Source organism: Oncorhynchus mykiss, chromosome 9 (assembly GCF_013265735.2).
Source record: "Oncorhynchus mykiss isolate Arlee chromosome 9, USDA_OmykA_1.1, whole genome shotgun sequence".
Classification (NCBI taxonomy): Eukaryota; Metazoa; Chordata; class Actinopteri; order Salmoniformes; family Salmonidae; genus Oncorhynchus; species Oncorhynchus mykiss.
This window is the reverse complement of record NC_048573.1, coordinates 55,410,850-55,428,413: the sequence shown is the minus strand read 5'-3', so window position 1 is coordinate 55,428,413 and position 17,564 is coordinate 55,410,850. Positions and strand designations below refer to the sequence as shown.

The following is a 17,564-nucleotide window of genomic DNA, read 5'->3' as shown; positions in this document are numbered from 1 at the left end:
GCTGTACTGTACATGAATATGTTGTGTGTACAGTATATGCTGTACTGTACATGAATATGTTGTGTGTACAGTATATACTGTACCTGAATATGTTGTGTGTACAGTATATGCTGTACATGAATATGTTGTATGTGTAACACACACCGTCTCTTATGGCCGAAAATAGCTTCTGGCTATCAGAACAGAGATTGCTCACCTTGTACTGGACAAAGATTTGTCTTTAACGAGTCGGACACGAAGGATTTTCATACACCGACCAAAATCCCTGTCATTCGTATGAAGAAGAGACAGAGATATAGGGGACACAGGCCGTGGTGCCTTATGTTTCACAGAGTCGTGGCTGAAAGATGACATGGATAACATACAGCTGGCTGGGTTTACGCTGCATTGGCAAGATAGAACAGCTGCCTCCGGTAAGACTGGGGTGGCGGTCTGTGTCTATATGTCAATAACAGCTGGTGCACAAAATCTAATATTAAGGTTTTGCCTGCCTGATGTAGAGTATCTCATGATAAGCTGTAGACCACACTATTTACCAAGAGAGTATATTTTTCATAGCTGTCTATTTACCACCACAAACCAAACCTGGCACTAAGACCGTTCTCAACGAGCTGTATAAGGCCATAAGCCAATAAGAAAATGCTCATCCAGAGGCTGCGCTCCTAGTGGGCGGGGACTTTAATGCAGGGAAACTTAAATCCGTTTTACCTCATTTCTACCAGAATGTTACATGTGCAACCAGAGGAAGAAAAACTGTAGACCACCTTTAGTCCACAACACAGAGTCACGTACAAAGCTCTCCTCGCCCTCCATTTGGCAAACCTGACCATAACTCAGAGATCTGGCAGTGTGGTGCCATGATAACAACCTCTCCCTCAATGTGAGCAAGACAAAGGAGATGATTGTGGACTACAGGAAAAGGAAGACCGAGCATGCCCCCATTCACATTGACGGGGCTGTAGCGGAGCAGGTTGAGAGTCTCAAGTTTCTTGGTGTCTACATCACCAACCAACTATCATGGTCCAAACATACCAAGACAGTTGTGAAGAGGGCACGACAAAACCTTTTCCCCCTCAGGAGACTGGAAAGATTTGGCATGGGTCCTCAGCTCCTCAAAAAGTTCTACAGCTGCACCATCGAGAGCACTCTGACCAGTTGCATCACCGTCTAGACTGTAATCTGCACCTACTTGTAATATATTCACTGCCTTCATGGGTCAAGCGATATGAAGCACACATTTAATATCTCTTTGAGCATGGTGAAGTTATTAATTACACTTTGGAGGGTGTATCAATACACCCAGTCACTACAAAGATACAGGCATCCTTTCTAATTCAATTGCCGGAGACAAAGGAAACCGCTCAGGGATTTCACCATGAGGCCAATGGTGGCTAAAAAACTGTTTCAGAGATTCAGAGTTTAATGTTTGTTATAGGGGAAAACTGAGGATAGATCAACAACATTGTAGTTACTCCATAATACTAACCTAAATGACAGAGTACAGGATACAATTATTCCAAAACATGTATCCTTTTTTACAATAAGGCACGCTTGTCATCGGTAAGGACTAGAAATAGAGCTAAGCACAGGCAAAATCCTATAGAAAAACCTGGTTCAGTCTGCTTTCCAACAGACACCGGGAGACAAATTCACCTTTCAGGAGTACAATAAGCTAAAACACAAGGCCAAATATAGTTGCTTACCAAAATTACATTGAATGTGTTAGTTTCGACTTAAAATCGACTTATAAACCTATGGCAAGACTTAAAAATTGCTGTCTAGCATTGATCAACAACCAATTTGACAGAGCTTTAAGAAATTTGAAAATAATATTGTTGTACAATCCAGGTGCGCAAAGCTCTTAGACTCACCCAGAAAGACTCACAGCTGCAATTGTTGTCAAAGGTTATTATAACATGTATTGACTCAGGGGTGTGAATACTTATGCATTTGTGAGCGCTACTTTCAAAACTACTGGTTGAAATATACAAAACCTATATAACACATCGTTAATAGAGTGCCACAGTATGAGTCATAATACCTATAAAACCTAGCGGCCAAACAGGGAAATGGTTCCAATCGTTTTTCCACCATTCATTTTTTCCCATAGGGGATTTCAGATTTTTTTTAAAAAGGGCTGTGTTTTGTGTAGGCTTACACTGGCGTGGGATTTTGATACCCTTGTAAATCTTCTCGGACAAGGTGACATTTATCAACGTTTGCCTGTACGCACTGCCAAATTCTCTAAAATGACTTTGAAGGCAGCTTATGGTAGAGAAATAAACATATTCTCTGGCAACAGTTCTGGTGGACAATCCTGCAGTCAGCATGCCAAATGCACACTCAAAATTTGAGACATATGTGGTATTGTGTTGTGACAAAACTGCACATTTTAGTGTGGCCTTTTATTATCCTCAGCACAAGGTGCCCCTGGCTAATGACCATGCTGTTTAATCAGCTTTTTGATTTGCCACACCTGTCAGGTGGATGGATTATCTTGGTAAAGGAGAAATGTTTACTAGCAGGGATGTAAACAAATTACTGGACAACATTTTAAGAGAAATAAGCTTTTTGTGCATATGGAACATTTCTGGGATCTTTTATTTCAGCTCATGAAACATGGGACCAACACTTAACATGTTGCATTTCTATTGTTGTTCAGTATATATATATATATTTATTTTTTTTCGTGAACGCTGTGAAAGTCCATCGTCTTCATGGATGAGTGACGCCACCTGTCGGAAGACGCTGGTGAAAGTCGATAGATGCCAAACGTCCACCCCAAAAAATGAACAGGTCCAGCGTATCAATGTCACATTACTCAGAGTATAAACCAGTCAGCACAGCTCTTTCCAAATGGTTCCATTTTATTTCTATCCATGGAATTATTTTATAAGTGAAATGACTGCTGTAGTAAAGTATCGGCAGAGAGAAATACATGCCACACAGGTCTACCATCTGTAGTAAAGCATCGGCAGAGAGAAATACATGCCACACAGGTCTACCATCTGTAGTAAAGCATCGGCAGAGAGAAATACATGCCACACAGGTCTACCATCTGTAGTAAAGCAACATTTCCATGGGCAGATGTCGTATTACTATTCTTCAACATGGGGAAACACTTATCTCTCAGGTCTGTGCCCATAATCCAAACTAGTGACAGAACAAACCATGTTAACTTTCTGCTACTCTTCAAAAAAGTCTGAATAATGCTGAATAAGTAGTGGCCGGGCCAAGTCCTGAAAAGCCTCTTAGTTTGACATTTGTACCAAGTGATACAATCATCTGTGACAAAGGATGACATCAGCAGAGCTCAGCAAAGACAGTGAGCATCTCAATCTGCCCCAAGTTTGCTCAAATAACTTCAATCAGTCACTTGTCTGAGGGCTAAACTATTTCACAATGGATTGAGAAACACCACTACATGGATGAAATGTTATTGACCGATGATTGGCCACTCAGTGCTATGTATGACAAACCTGAAAGGTAAGGATATTGTTGTGTGTTGAACTGGAATTACAGAGAATGGTAAATAATGACAACCTACATGGAAAAACAGGCCCCCTCCCTACATACACCCTAACAAAAAATCACCTGAAATTTCATCAACATTAAAAAGCAACCAACTTAAAGCCGTTAAAATAAATGTGACGTGTCTCTTCACAAAGCTGTCCCGACGATCTAGTGCAGGGGTGTCAAACTCATTCCATGGAGGGTTTTTGCTTTTCCCTAAGACACAGAAACAAGGTGAGGGGATTTCTTTACTAATTAGTGACCTTATTTCATCAATCAAGTACAAGGGAGGAGTGAAAACCCACAGACAGTTGACCCTCCGTGGAATGAGTTTGACACGTGATCTAGTGTGTGTGCGAGCCACCATCTCACCATATGAACACAAAAATGGAGATTGGCTAATGACCCAACATTTCTCTTCAACACAGAATCAGTTAGCTAGCGTTTGACTGGCGTTCAGAATAAAAATGTAAAGGAGATTTGTCCAAGCTGGTGGAACGGAATCTTCAACAACCATTGTCTCTCCCACCAGGGATGTCCCCAAGCTTCCAATGTCCCTCTCAGTCTCTCCCTAGGGTTCAGTAGCTAGTGAGCGGGTTCGACAGGGAGTGTGTGCCCTGGCGAGAGGCAGGGTGTGACAGGGAGCAGGAAGCTCAGTCGGTGGAGAACAGGTCTCCAGCAGAGGGTAGAGGGGCCAGGCCTCCCGTCACATTGGGCAGCAGAGAGAGGTCAGGCAGGCTCTGGATGTGAGACTTGAGCTCCTTGCGCACCTGCGTGACTCGTGCCAGCTTCTGTTTGTACTCCTGCAATACAAAGAACAGTACCCATGTCAGACGATACCCATGTCAACATCACTTAGAAATATCCTTGTTTTTGAAAGAAAAGCACATTTTGTCCATAAAAATAAAATTACATTAATCAGAAATACAGTGTAGACATAATGTTGTAAATTACTATTGTAGCTGGAAACTACATTTTTTTAATTTTTTTTTTTTACATAGGCCCATTATCAGCGACCATCACTCCTGTGTTCCAATGGCACGTTGTGTTAAAAAGGCTAGTTGATCATTAGAAAACCCTTTTGCAATTATGTTTGCACAACTGAAAACTGTTGTTCTGATTAAAGAAGCAATAAAACTGGCCTTCTTTAGACTAGATTAGCTAACACGTGTCATTGGAACACAGGAGTGATGGTTGCTGATAATGGGCCTCTGTACGCCTATGTAAATATTCCATTTAAAAAAAAATCTGCCGTTTCCAGCTACAATAGTCATTTACAACGTCTACACTGTATTTCTGGTCAATTTGATGTTATTTTTATGGACAAAATGTGTTTTTCTTTCAAAACAAGGACATTTCTAAGTGATCACAAACTTTTGAATGGTAGTGTACATTTTTCACATTCTAATTGCTTGTTTGTAACAACAAAACAATGATTTTGATGGTTTAGACTTGCTTCTAGTTTCTTCTCCCTCTCTGTGAGGGCTTCCTTCTGGCTACCGATGTACTCGGTCAGCATGCGCGCCAGCTGCCTCCTGTCCTCCAGCTCAGCAGCCAGACGTCCGTTATACTCAGCCAGCAGTAGACAGGCCTCATCCACTGTCTTGGAGAGTTTATCAGCTGCCTCTTTATCTATAGGGACAGGGTGAGTCAAGTCAAATAAGGTGGAGTTTTTACTTAGGCATAATATTGAAACAATTGAATAGAAACAACATTAAGTTTGAGAAAACACAATCCCTTAGGCCTACAATACACATTGAGGTTGGAGAAAGGTGGGGGTCAAGTTTCCTTGTGCTTCAGGTACCATGAAGGCTTCCTTACCTGTGATCTTCTCCAGCAGGGACACATCCTGCACCTCCTGTGGCAGAGAGGCAATCTTCTGGCGCACCGCAGCATCACCCGAGGCTGCATTCTCCAGGTCCTGCAGGGCTTTGACCAGCTCCTCCGTCTGAGGGGAGAGGGAGGGAAGGAGAGAAGGGTATGTGAAAGCGCTGGCCAACAATATCCAATTTTCAAGCTTGACCATTTTTCTAAACAACAATTCACAACCAGAGCACAAACTACAAGATATAATCTTCCAAATCAAGAGTCCATGGGACAATCTTTGTATCACTGACACCTAGAGGAGAGTTGGGAGATAACTTCAGCTGGTGTGAAAAGCTGTCACAAATTGCAGTGTAACAGACAAAGTACTGGTGAATGAGCTAAAGGCTTATGGAGTTGTGTTTGTTCAGCCTACCAGCTGTGGCCCTGAGAAGTCTGAATTCTGTGGGGACATGTTGCCCCTGTAGTCATCTTCTTCCTCTTCCTCCGGCTCTTGGATCATCTTCTGATAGGTCCGTTTAGGGGCCTTCTTCTCCTCTGCAAAAGAAACCACAGATTTAGAAAGAAAACACCCATATTCACAAAAACAACAAATTCAACGTGCATGTTTCTTGGAAATTCTGACATCCAAAATGCCTACATAAGAAACAAGCCTATGTAAAGCTGAACTGCTCCGTCAGTGGAGACCCAGGGGACTCTGACTGTACCTGTGGGTTGGTGTTGGGGGCTGTTTGAGTCTTCGATAGCGAGCTTCAGCTGCTGGATGAACTCTGCCTTGTAGAGGCTGCGCTCCTGCCAGATAGTGAGCAGCCTGTCGATGGGCCTTCTACAGCCATCATCTGCCTCTCTGGAGGGAGAGAAAGAGACAGAGATTCATCATGAAATTCAACTCTTCCTCACCGAGCAACTCAATAACTTATTTGATCCTCTTTGTTCTTGTCTTGTTATGCTGCTGTAGAAGACAGTAGCCGTGTAATCCATTTACCAATGTTTTGAAGCAGGTTAATGTCTAATCAGGGCCTACAGTTAACACCCCCAGGTAAATTTTGGCATTGTAAAATATTGTGTTCTATAGCTTGCAAACAAATGTGACTCTAGGTGACAACATAGGGCTGTTTTTTTCCAACACAAGGACTGTTTTCCTTAAGACATTAAGTCTGCTTGATGTTTTGTTTCCTTTTCTTCTTTACTTCCTAGTATCACGATATTGGTATCGTGACAACATTAATTAGCCATATACTATAAACCCCTGAGGTGACTTGATGCTATTATAAACTGCTTACCAACATAAATAGAACAGTAAACATGTATTTTTGCATCATACCCGTGGTATAGTGTCGGATACACACATGGCTGAAATGCTGTTGAAGCTAATCAGCATCCGGTACCCTAGCTCTCAAAAACTCTAGGTGACATTCTGCTTTCTCCCTACAGTTTTCAGCCATCATCTTTGCCCACGACTAACTCATGTGAACTACAATCCCGACGCTATGCTTTAACGTTTTGTAACGTCAATAATCATTGCTTGCGATACGGCTTTCGAAACATATGGTCCTTATCTTTCATCAGCGAGAAAGAATCCTTAAAAAAAATAATTTAAAAAAGGTACACTTACTGTAGCAGTTTTTCACAGATCCATACTGCTATGGGTTCCTTCATCCGATGACACTACACTTCCGAATGACTCTCACAAACAGGTGTTCGGAGCATGCCATGTACCTAATTGTATGTAAACTTTATTTAACGAGGCAAGTCAGTTAAGAACAAATTCTTATTTACAATGACGGCCTACACCGGCCAAACCCAGACAACGCTGGGGCAATTGTGCGCTGCCCTATGGGACTCCCAATCACGGCCGGTTGTGATACAGCCTGAATTCGAACCAGGGTGTCTATAGTGATGCCTCAGGCACTGAGATGCAGTGTCTTAGACCGCTGCGCCACTCGGGAGCCCCTAATTAGCACAGGTGCTCGCCTCATCTTCCATAAACAAGCCCTGTAACATGGAGATATGGCCATGTGAGAACACTAATCCTATCAGGGTGTATCAATTTAACCTTTTGATTTTTGAAACATTGTAGCTGATATGAAAGTCCTTATGCTTCCAAAACCGTACCGCACGCGATGGGTGTTAATGTTCAGATTGAGCATAGGGGCTCTTACCAAAACTCCCATGTACAGAAGATGCCTTCGTCTAATGACTTATGTGTATGGTAATGGAACTGAGAGTCCTGATCAATGGCTACAAGTACCCAAACTACCCAGTTTACAATAAAACATAGGCCTGCATCACAAACCTGCACATTTCAGTGCTAGACAAGTTTAGCCCTGAAACTGTATCATACCAGACCACATACCTTGCAACATGAGAGCAAGCGTCAACAAGGACTGTCTCAAAGTCTTTGGCGAACTCTGGACCTTTCTTCTTGCTGTTTTGAATCACGTCATTGGCAAGATACAGGAAAGTCAACTTCCTGCTGCTTTTTGCTGAAAGACAAATACAGAACGTAGACCGGGTAAATATGGTTTGGCATACTTCGTGTGACAACGTTTCAGTGTGTAAATAGCAGTTAAAGAATGCTGTCGAGGTGGCGACGTTCATAAGTTCTCACCTTTCTTCAGTTCTCTGTGCCATACTTTGACGATGAGCGGCGAGTGTTTGCGGTGATGAATGATCCACAGAGACAGCGTCTGTACGCTTTGCTGAGAGTTGCTGAGCTCAGAAAGCTTCTTCTCCAACGCAGACTCAGAAAAAGAAGACATGATGTGCCCAGAAAGTACTCTTTGATGTACCGTTACACACCCCACAACTTTGAGGTTAACTGAGGAAACCAACAATGTCCACAAAAACAAAGTTCCCGCCAGTTAAACACGCAACCTGCTGCATAAAACTGTCTAGCTACTCGTTAGTAGCTAATCGCCTGTCTATGCTTCTCTTCGCTAACAGGATAGCTACGAACCCGTGTAAAATATACATGAGCATTTACATTGATGAGTGTGTAAGCTTGTTTACCTAGCGAGACAACTATAATAGCTATCTGTTTACAAATGGCCAACTAGAAAGTCCTAGATAGGTAGCCTAGCAAGCTAGCTAATCTATCCACTTGCTTTGTTTACTAGCTAGCTACTACGATACTAGATGTAAGTTACTTACCAATACATCTATTTATAATTTAGTAATGTGCCGTTTGAATACATGTAGCTGTAACGTTTCTTCGTTAGCTACAGTACTAGTATAGTAGCTAGTTAACTAGCATTCTAGAAACCACCACAGCTCTCTGGGTCGCTTCAAAGATGGCCGCTTGACCTTTCACCCGACACACAGGGTTCAAAGTCTGTTCAAAACCCTTTGTGAATCTTGTGAAATTAGATCATGACTAGAAACATTATTCAAACGACTTAAAATGACATGCAAAGTTGCTAGCTAGATCAACCGACGTCGGTCAAGACTATGCTATTATGTTATTGACTGTACGTTTGTTTATGTGTAAATCTGTTGTTGTTTTTGTCGTACTGCTTTGCTTTATCTTGACCAGGTCGCAGTTGTAAATGAGAACTTGTTCTCAACTGGCCTACCTGGTTAAATAAATGTGACATTTACATTTTTTTTAAGACAAGTACAGTATCATCAGCAAAAATGTTGCGCTAGCTAGCTTACTGTTAGTAAGTTAGCGTAGCCAAAGAGTATCTCAGGCTACTCGCTTAGCTACCTGGGCGAAGTGAACTTTGATCTGAAAACCGTTGCAATATCTTTCTTTTAAAGTATGAAGTGCACCAAAGCTCGCTAACAAGCATGGGAAGCATACACAACTGTATGCGTCGCAGAATAGTGACGTCCTACAGGAATAGTGATGCTTGTGTGACGGACAGCAGGGACCATCAGTGGCTAGGACAGCTAGCCTGTCTTCATTTAGTTTCAGTGCTGTATCTCGAAATGAGTTCGTCTCAGATGTCCGTCACTAAATATATACTAGCAAAGGTAAGCTTATTTGAATCTTACTTTGTTAGGTTGTTCTAGCTTTGTCATTTTAAGCATTCCATTAGCTAACTAAGATAGTTCGATACTGTATATCTGACTAGCTAGCTAACTAGCTTTAACAATGATGGTAACTAGCTTTAGCAAGGGTGGTCAGGCAAAGTTCTGCTTTGGGTGATTAGCAGACCAAATTTGACTTATAAAATGAACGTTTAGGTAACAAAGATATACCTCTAAGCTATTATCCTGATAAAATTAATTTGCTAGAGTGCATTGAGCAGGCATACTGCTGAACAGCATCCTACTACTTTCCTAAAGAGTAAATGGTAGCTATGATTCTAATATCTTACTTTTCTGTTTCAGTGAGTAACATCTGTCTTCAAAGAATGGACCATCTGATTGACGACTCAAAGCTTGCTTTTGCTTACCTCCGTCCAGCCTGTGTGCTTCTGGCTCGTGAGCCCACGGTGGGCAATGTGGAGCACACAGCTGAGGCATGTAAATGATAGTCCTGCAGCTGCTGCAGGGTTCCATGTCCTTTTCACGCTCTGCTTCGCCCTCAAAAACCCGGGCCCCAAGCGGGATGGCTTGGTCCAGGCTGTGGCCGAGGCCATGGGCTTCGTCCTGGAGAACACCTGTGTACGGAGCTGGGAGACGCTGAGGGATCTCCTTTCTGAGCTTCTGCCTCTGCTCCCCCATGGACCCAAGGAAGCCAGCACCCGCCTCAGAGGTGCTGAAAGCTGCAGTACTGAGGTACATGGATGCTCTGCTGCATGCAGCCTACCGTGACGTGGTCTTCAAGCTGTTTGAGCCCGCCATGCTGCCTGGCCTAGTGGCCGCTATCTCTCTGCTGCTTGCCCTGGGAGAGCAGGAGAAGTCCCTCGCTGCACTGAAATGCCTGCAGGCCTTGACCCTCCAGTGTGACTGTTCTCTGGACCATGTGTCAGTGGGTCAGTAAGAGAGGCATATCCTAGGCAACACCGTGGCTTCTTTCTTACCTTGGATCGCTGTGAGCCATGTGATCACTGGGAATATTAGGCATGGACACACTGTTATTGTTAGGGCAATAAAGGTGTGGTTCAAGACAGTGGGACTGGTGATGGCTGACGACCAGCTACAGAACAACAGGGCTGGGAAGATACAGCCCTGGGAGCTGGGGAGAGTAGGGGAGCTAGTAGTGCAGAGGACTCGGGACTGGGTGAGAAACACCCCTGGGAGGCTAGCCTTAATGTTTAAACAAATTATAATATCCTGCACCTCAGCTCATCAGCACTGGAGAGTGAGGCTTGACATGGTCAAATTCTCAGACCACCAGCGGGTGTCTAAGTTCCTGATACAGGTGTTGGAGTTGAACGTGATGGATGTCCGCATCGTGGAGGAGAGGAACTCTTTGGTTACCATGGAGACAGGGCCCCACGGGGCACATGCTCAGAAGAAACATTTCCTCTACTTCAGAGACCAAAGGATCTTCTCAAGGAGATATGCAGGATGTTAGGTTACTATGGAAATGTGTATCTCCTAGGGGATCACTTGATGGATCTGTACAAGGAGTCGTCGGTCTACAGGAAGCAGGCTGCCATGGTGATGAATAAGATGGTCACAGGGACAGCGAGCATCGGGGTGGCAGGGGGCACGGACAAGCAGGGTGTGCCCAGTCAGGAGGACTTGAAAGCAGCATTGGATTCCATCATAGAGGAGTAAACCAGCCTGAGCCACTGGCACCTGTCAACCCTTATTAGTGAGGAGTCTGACAGAGGGGCACAGGAGCAGCTAAGTCAGTCTAGTCTCCTCTCCATTTCTAATGGGGTTGAAGGGAAAGGGAATCCCCTCCAGTTGGTCCTAGTAGTCCACAAGAGCTCCACAATCCACGAGCTGAACAGCAGCATCTGGCAGATATGCATCCAGTTGGAAGGGATAGGCTGCTTCACCCAGGCCTTGGGGATGGACTTCCATATAATTCTGATGACATCACCATACCCGGTTCTGGAGAAGGCCGGGGATGAGGTGCTGTTTATCAGCCAGGCAGCACTGAATGCCATGTGGGACATTAACCAGGCCTGTGGATACTCCTCCCTGAAGGATCTGATCAATGAGAACTCTGGCTACCTGCTGAACAATGTGTCTTTGAACCTCCAGAGGCTGGGCGTCCGCCCCCAGGGTCCTCACCGTCATGTTTAGCCACTCCGACCCCAGCCTGCTGCCTCTGGTGGGGGGACATCGTCCAGGATGTGTTTCTGGCTCTGGACATGAGTTACGACGAGATGTCCCCTCTGTTCTGCACTGTGCTGCACTCACTTATGAAGGCTCTAGGTAAAGTTTCCATAACTACTTAAATGTTTTTCCTAGTTTATAACGTTGTTAACACCATGTTATGCAATACTTTTTAATAGGAGAACTTAGAGGAAATTGAAACACAGGACAGAAAATGACAGCCTTTAGCTATAACACAGCCTAAGTAACACAATCTTAATCATGTTTCTTTTCAACCACAGCGAGATGGTTCCTCTCTAGTGTTTGGGGAACCAGTGAGAATAAAGGAACCAAGAAGGCGTGGCGTGAGCAGGACCAGCTGAATGTGCACCGGTTTCTCCTGGACTACCACAAACAGAAAGATCTGGTAGAGCAGTGCACAGAGCACCCAGGTTAGTTGGGGCTCTCTCTTTCTGGCTGCCACACTATTCCCCTGGGAGATCATTTCTCACACTAATGCACAACATTAATGCTATGCTTGGTGAAGCTTCTTAGTACTACTGCGCCATGTCAGACCTGAATAAGTTTCACTCATGCTGTTTTCCTCACAGCTGGGTCCCAAGTCAATGCTCTGCTTTTTAGGGATCGGCAGATTTTGTGTGGTGTACTTCTCCCAGTTCAAGTCGTGTTTCACAAATGTCTATTGAAAGCTGTTCTACAGAAATCAGAATCCATCAGTGTTATGACTCGTTCCTTGCACTGCATTGAAGTGTTCTGTGGTTATTATTTCAGAGATCCCACCTCCGGTGGATTTTGAAGAAGACATTGATGGTCCTGATGTGAAAGCTGAACTCCCAGCCCACATCGCCAAAGAAGCCATGGAACGCTGCATTCACCTGCCCACCGACCCCCGACTCAGCCTCAACATACAGTTGTAGAATGTTTAGCACTCAAACCTAAGGAGCTTGAAAACTGAAAATGCAACTAGTTTTGCCACCACATGTTGCTGTGTGTTTAGTGACACCAGAGCAGTTGGTCCCCATGTCCCAGGCTCTGTAGAGCTGACCCCGTGAGTGTATTGCAGGTCGTGGATGTGCTGGAGCTGTGTGTCTGTGTGCTGATTGAGAAGGAGAATGAGCTGCTCACCGCTGCTGGCCTGACCTCCTGCTCCGACTCACTGCTGATGAGCCGTTAGTTGCCCTCCAAGCCTTCAGGGTATCTCACTACTTCCACCACTCTGATTACTAGTACACTTCTATTTAACTCAGTGGAATAATTATAATTTCATGATTGTTTATATAGTTTAATAATTGATGACACCTGTGTCCAGAGGTCACCAACACACTCTCACTTCTTTATTCTGGGTCACACTCAGCTCTTTTTTTCATAATTGTATTGGGAATGTTAAAACTATTTAAACTCAGCAAAAAAATAAACATCATCTCACTGTCAACTGCGTTTATTTTCAGCAAACTTAACATGTGTAAATATTTGTATGAACATAACAAGATTCAACAACTGAGACATAAACTGAACAAGTTCCACAGACATGTGACTAACAGAAATGGAATAATGTGTCCCTGAACAAAGGGGGGTCAAAATCAAAAGTAACAGTCGGTATCTGGTGTGGCCACCAGCTGCTTTAAGTACTGCAGTGCATCTCCTCATGGACTGCACCAGATTTGCCAGTTCTTGCTGTGAGATGTTACCCATTCTTCCACCAAGGCACCTGCAAGTTCCTGGACATTTCTGTGAGGAATGGCCCTAGCCCTCACCTTCCGATCCAACAGGTCCCAGACGTGCTCAATGGGATTGAGATCCGGGCTCTTTGCTGACCATGGCAGAACACTGACATTCCTGCCTTGCAGAAACTCACGCACAGAACGAGCAGTATGGCTGTTGGCATTGTCATGCTGGAGGGTAATGTCAGGATGAGCCTGCAGGAAGGGTACCACATGAGGGAGGAGGATGTCTTCCTTGTAACGCACAGCGTTGAGATTGCCTGCAATGACACCAAGCTCAGTCCGACGATGCCACCTCCAAACCAATCCTGCTCTAGAGTACAGGCCTCGGTGTAACGCTCATTCCTTCGACGATAAACGCGAATCCGACCATCACCCCTGGTGAGACAAAACCGCAACTCGTCAGTGAAGAGCACCTTTTTCCAGTGCTGTCTGGTCCAGCGACGGTGTGTTTGTGCCCATAGACGACCTTGTTGCCGTTGATGTCTGGTGAGGACCTGCCTTACAATTGGCCTACAAGCCCTTTGTCCAGCGCCTCTCAGCCTATTGCGGACAGTCTGAGCACTGATGGAGGGATTGTGCATTCCTGGTGTAACTCGGGCAGTTGTTGTTGCCATCCTGTACCTGTCCCGCAGGTGTGATGTTGGGATGTACCGATCCTATGCAGGTGTTGTTACACGTGGTCTGCCACTGCGAGGATGATCAGCTGTCCGTCCTGTCTCCCTGTAGCGCTGTCTTAGGCGTCTCACAGTACGGACATTGCAATTTATTGCCCTGGCCACATCTGCAGTCCTCATGCCACCTTGCAGCATGCCTAAGGCACGTTCACACAGATGAGCAGGGACCCTGGTCATCTTTCTTTTGGTGTTTTTCAGAGTCAGTAGAAAGGCCTCTTTAGTGTCCTAAGTTTTCATAACTGACCTTAATTGCCTACCATCTGTAAGCTGTTGGTGTCTTACCCACCGTTCCACAGGTGCATGTTCATTAATTGTTTATGGTTCATTGAACAAGCATGGGAGACAGTGTTTAAACCCTTTACAATGAAGAGCTGTGACGTTATTTGGATTTTACGAATTATCTTTGAAAGAGAGAAATGTCCCATTTTCAGGACCCTTTTTCTGCTGAGTTTAGCTTTTTGGCCACTAGGTGTCAATCTTGAACTGTTTTTGAATTACAAAGTGTGTGTCCGATAGACTGCATTGAATGGTGTATGTGCATGTAAATGTCCCCAACAGAGCTCCTAAGTGAAAAAGACATCGCTGCTGCCTTAATCAAGGGAAATGGAGACACACACAAGGCAGAGCCACCATGATACCCACTGGTTTTCAACAGTAGATCGGTTTGGATACACTTCAACTAGCTGAGTCGATACATGGTCTTCCTTGGTGCTTGAAGATGCTGCCTATTTCCTCATCAGCCCCAGAGGAATACAGCTGGGTAGGCTGAAGTTGAGACATGGAGAGACAGAGGCTGCAGAAGCAGTACAAGAACACACTGGTAAACATTGGCTCCACCTCACCGCTGAAACGTCTCCAGAAAGGCAATTACTAGCCAGGCCACAGAGAAAGAGAAGTTCTCCTAATGTGATATGCTTTTAGCTTTATTTACCCCATAGAGAAACTCCTGGGCTGGACTCTCCCTCAGTATTTCGCTGTGTTTCCCTCCTGTTTCCACACGAGACAGAAGGGATAGGGATACAGGATAAAATGAATGCTGAAATAATCCCATTTACCTTTTGAAATATGCACCAATGTATTCAGGCTTGTTTTTCAACCGTGTGGGTTGAGTTGCCAATAAGCAAAGCGTCGCTAAAGACATTGAGGAAGATGCGATAAGACTTATTTTGAAATGATGTCTGAATGGTGGCCCAGTTAGGAGCTTAGGGAATATGTGTCTGTGGGGTGGGGGCTACTACTACAAAGTGATGAAGTTGCCATGACTATGAAAGGTACTGAGAGTGGGGAGTGGATGTGTGAAATCTAGGGCTGGAGACAGGCTGCTGTGAAATTCCCAGGGGATTTCAGCAGTTTCTCCTCAACACACTCCATTTTTTTCCCCGTTTTTTTTTCTTTCTTCTTTCTTTCCCTCGGTTTTCCTTCTGGTATATGTGTTGTATTTGCAGGGGACTCAGACCTGGATGCTGTAACGGAAGCCTGCCTGCCCTACCTCGGCTGCAGACAGCCACCCAAACTGCAAGAGGCATGTCTCAGGTATACGTGTAAAGCAATAATACATCTAGAAGTACAATATATTACAAGGCCTTGTCATCAACTATATATACAAAAATATGTGGACACACCCTCAAATGTGTGGATTTGACTATTTCAAGTCATCAAATGCTGACAGGTGTATAAAGTTGAGCACACAGCCATGCAATCTCCATAGACAAACATTGGTAGTAGAATGGCCTTATTGAAGGGCACAGTGACTTTCAATGTGGCACAGTGACTTTCATAGGATGCCATCTTTCCAACAAGTCAGTTTGTCAAATGTATACCCCGCTAGAGCTTCCCCAGTCAACTGTAAGTGCTGTTATTGTGAATTAGAAACATATTGGAGCAACAACGGCTCAGCCACGAAGTGGTCGGCCACACAAGGTCACAGAACAGGAGTGCTGAAGTGCGTAGCGTGTAAAAAGCATCTGTCCTCGGTTGCAACATTCACTGCAGAGTTCCAAACTGCCTCTTGAAGCAATGTCAGCACAAGAACTGTTCATCGGAATCTTCATGAAATGGGTTTCCATGACCTAGCAGCCGCACACAAGTCTAAGATCACCATGTGCAATGCCAAGCATTGGCCTGAGTGGTGTAAAGCTCACTGCCATTGGACTCTGGAGCAGTGGAATAGCGTTCTCTGGAGTGATAAATCACACTTCACCATCTGGCAGGCCGAAGGACAAATCTTATGGCGGATGCCAGGAGAACGCTACCTGCCCCAATGCGTAGAGCCAACTGTAAAGTTTGGTGGAGGAGGAATAATGGTCTGGGGCTATTTTTCATGGTTCGAGCTAGGCCCCTTAGTTCCAGTGAAGGGAAATCTTAACGCTACAGCATACAATGATATTCTATATGATTCTGTGTGGCTTTTTGCGGCTAAATGGAAGCAAGTCCTCGCAACAATGTTCCAATATCTAGTGGAAAGCCTTCCCAGAAGAGTGGAGGCTGTTATAGCAGCAACGTGGGGACCAACTCCATATTAATTCTCATGATTTTGGAATGAGATGTTCGATGAGCAGGTGTCAACATACTTTTGGTCGTGTAGTGTATTTTAATACATCATACGTTGTGGTTCAATTTATGACCTTATTATCAGCTTTCTATTATAATTTTATTCAGTTAAATGTATCAATGTGCTATTCTGTGCCGTGTCTTCCGGCACCTGATTTGAGGTGGACCCTGATGCCTTTTGGTTGACTCTGAACGTTCTCTACTATCCCTGCTCCTACACCCTACCCTGACCTGCAGCCTGTGGAGCTGAGTGGGATGGGCCTTAAGTAGACCGAGTACACAGACATCCTGAAACTCTTGGGAGGATTTTGGGTTAGCTCTGGACACACAGCCAGCAGCAATAGAGATCCAGTGATCTGCACCAATAAAGAGTTCCCCAGTCATCCACCCGACTGTCCCCAGGCGGAGGAAGGAACACTACACTGACGACAGCCACAGGACCACAGCGTGCCCTAGTCTTCCCCAACCTCTTTTCAGGGACTGTACCTTGCAGACATCATCCTATAGTTTAACAGTGACTTTGAAACACAAATGTTAAGTGCTTATTCTGTGCAAGTGTTGTGTTGGGTAAAGGTGTACATATTCCAATGTGCTCACAAGGGATGGACTTAAGGCCAGTATTTTGAATGTTAAAGTAGTAATTAATAGTCTTTATTATAATATATATATTTTTTAAATGCCTGACCTTCATTGTAACTGCTTAGCCTTTCATACAAGTAGATATAACAATCGATGTCATATTCCACCATAAGTAGAATGGCAGAGCATTCATTTTGCCTTCCATTCCAGCTTCAAATTCACATCTTGGTTCCATTCCTCCTTTAATAACCAGACGTCATGGTCATTCCACACAAACCTCCCATTGATTCACACAGAATAGATCTGCTACTTGCTGCACAAATGCCTGATTGAAAGTTGTAGCATGATTTTGAATACAACTTGAACTCCCCTGAGGGTTCAAGTGTAGGTTACAGCCCGGGCTTGTTTGTCAAGTCTTGTTTAGACTGAGGGGTCTGGAAGAATCTCTGTGACATCATAATGAATGTGCGTGCCGGGGAAATGGGAACAGGGTTGCCACGTGTTTTGCGTTGGT

General features: G+C 44.4%; 1 protein-coding gene and 1 pseudogene across 1 annotated transcript; one reads left to right on the top strand and one right to left on the bottom strand.

Moving 5' to 3' along the window:
* Window positions 1-2,847: 2,847 nt before the first annotated feature.
* Window positions 2,848-9,091, bottom strand: LOC110532410 (regulation of nuclear pre-mRNA domain-containing protein 1B). Its single transcript, XM_036988355.1, has 8 exons — window positions 8,491-9,091; window positions 7,949-8,158; window positions 7,694-7,823; window positions 6,045-6,184; window positions 5,753-5,874; window positions 5,335-5,461; window positions 4,970-5,145; window positions 2,848-4,316 (listed from the first exon to the last, which is right to left on the bottom strand). Exons 2-8 carry the CDS (start codon window positions 8,097-8,099, stop codon window positions 4,167-4,169), a joined length of 996 nt encoding a protein of 331 aa, XP_036844250.1. The 5' UTR covers window positions 8,100-8,158; window positions 8,491-9,091; the 3' UTR covers window positions 2,848-4,166.
* Window positions 7,797-12,697, top strand: LOC110531208 (annotated as a pseudogene).
* The last annotated feature ends 4,867 nt before the right edge of the window (window positions 12,698-17,564 follow it).

Coding starts and splice junctions, on each gene's coding strand:
- LOC110532410 (XM_036988355.1), bottom strand. CDS start 8,099: ATGTCTTCTTTTTCTGAGTCTGCGTTGGAGAAGAAGCTTTCTGAGCTC. Junction 5,462..5,752: donor ACTTCTCAGGGCCACAGCTG/GTAGGCTGAACA, acceptor CTCTCCCCTCAG/ACGGAGGAGCTGGTCAAAGC. Junction 4,317..4,969: donor AGAGGGAGAAGAAACTAGAA/GCAAGTCTAAAC, acceptor TTTGTATTGCAG/GAGTACAAACAGAAGCTGGC.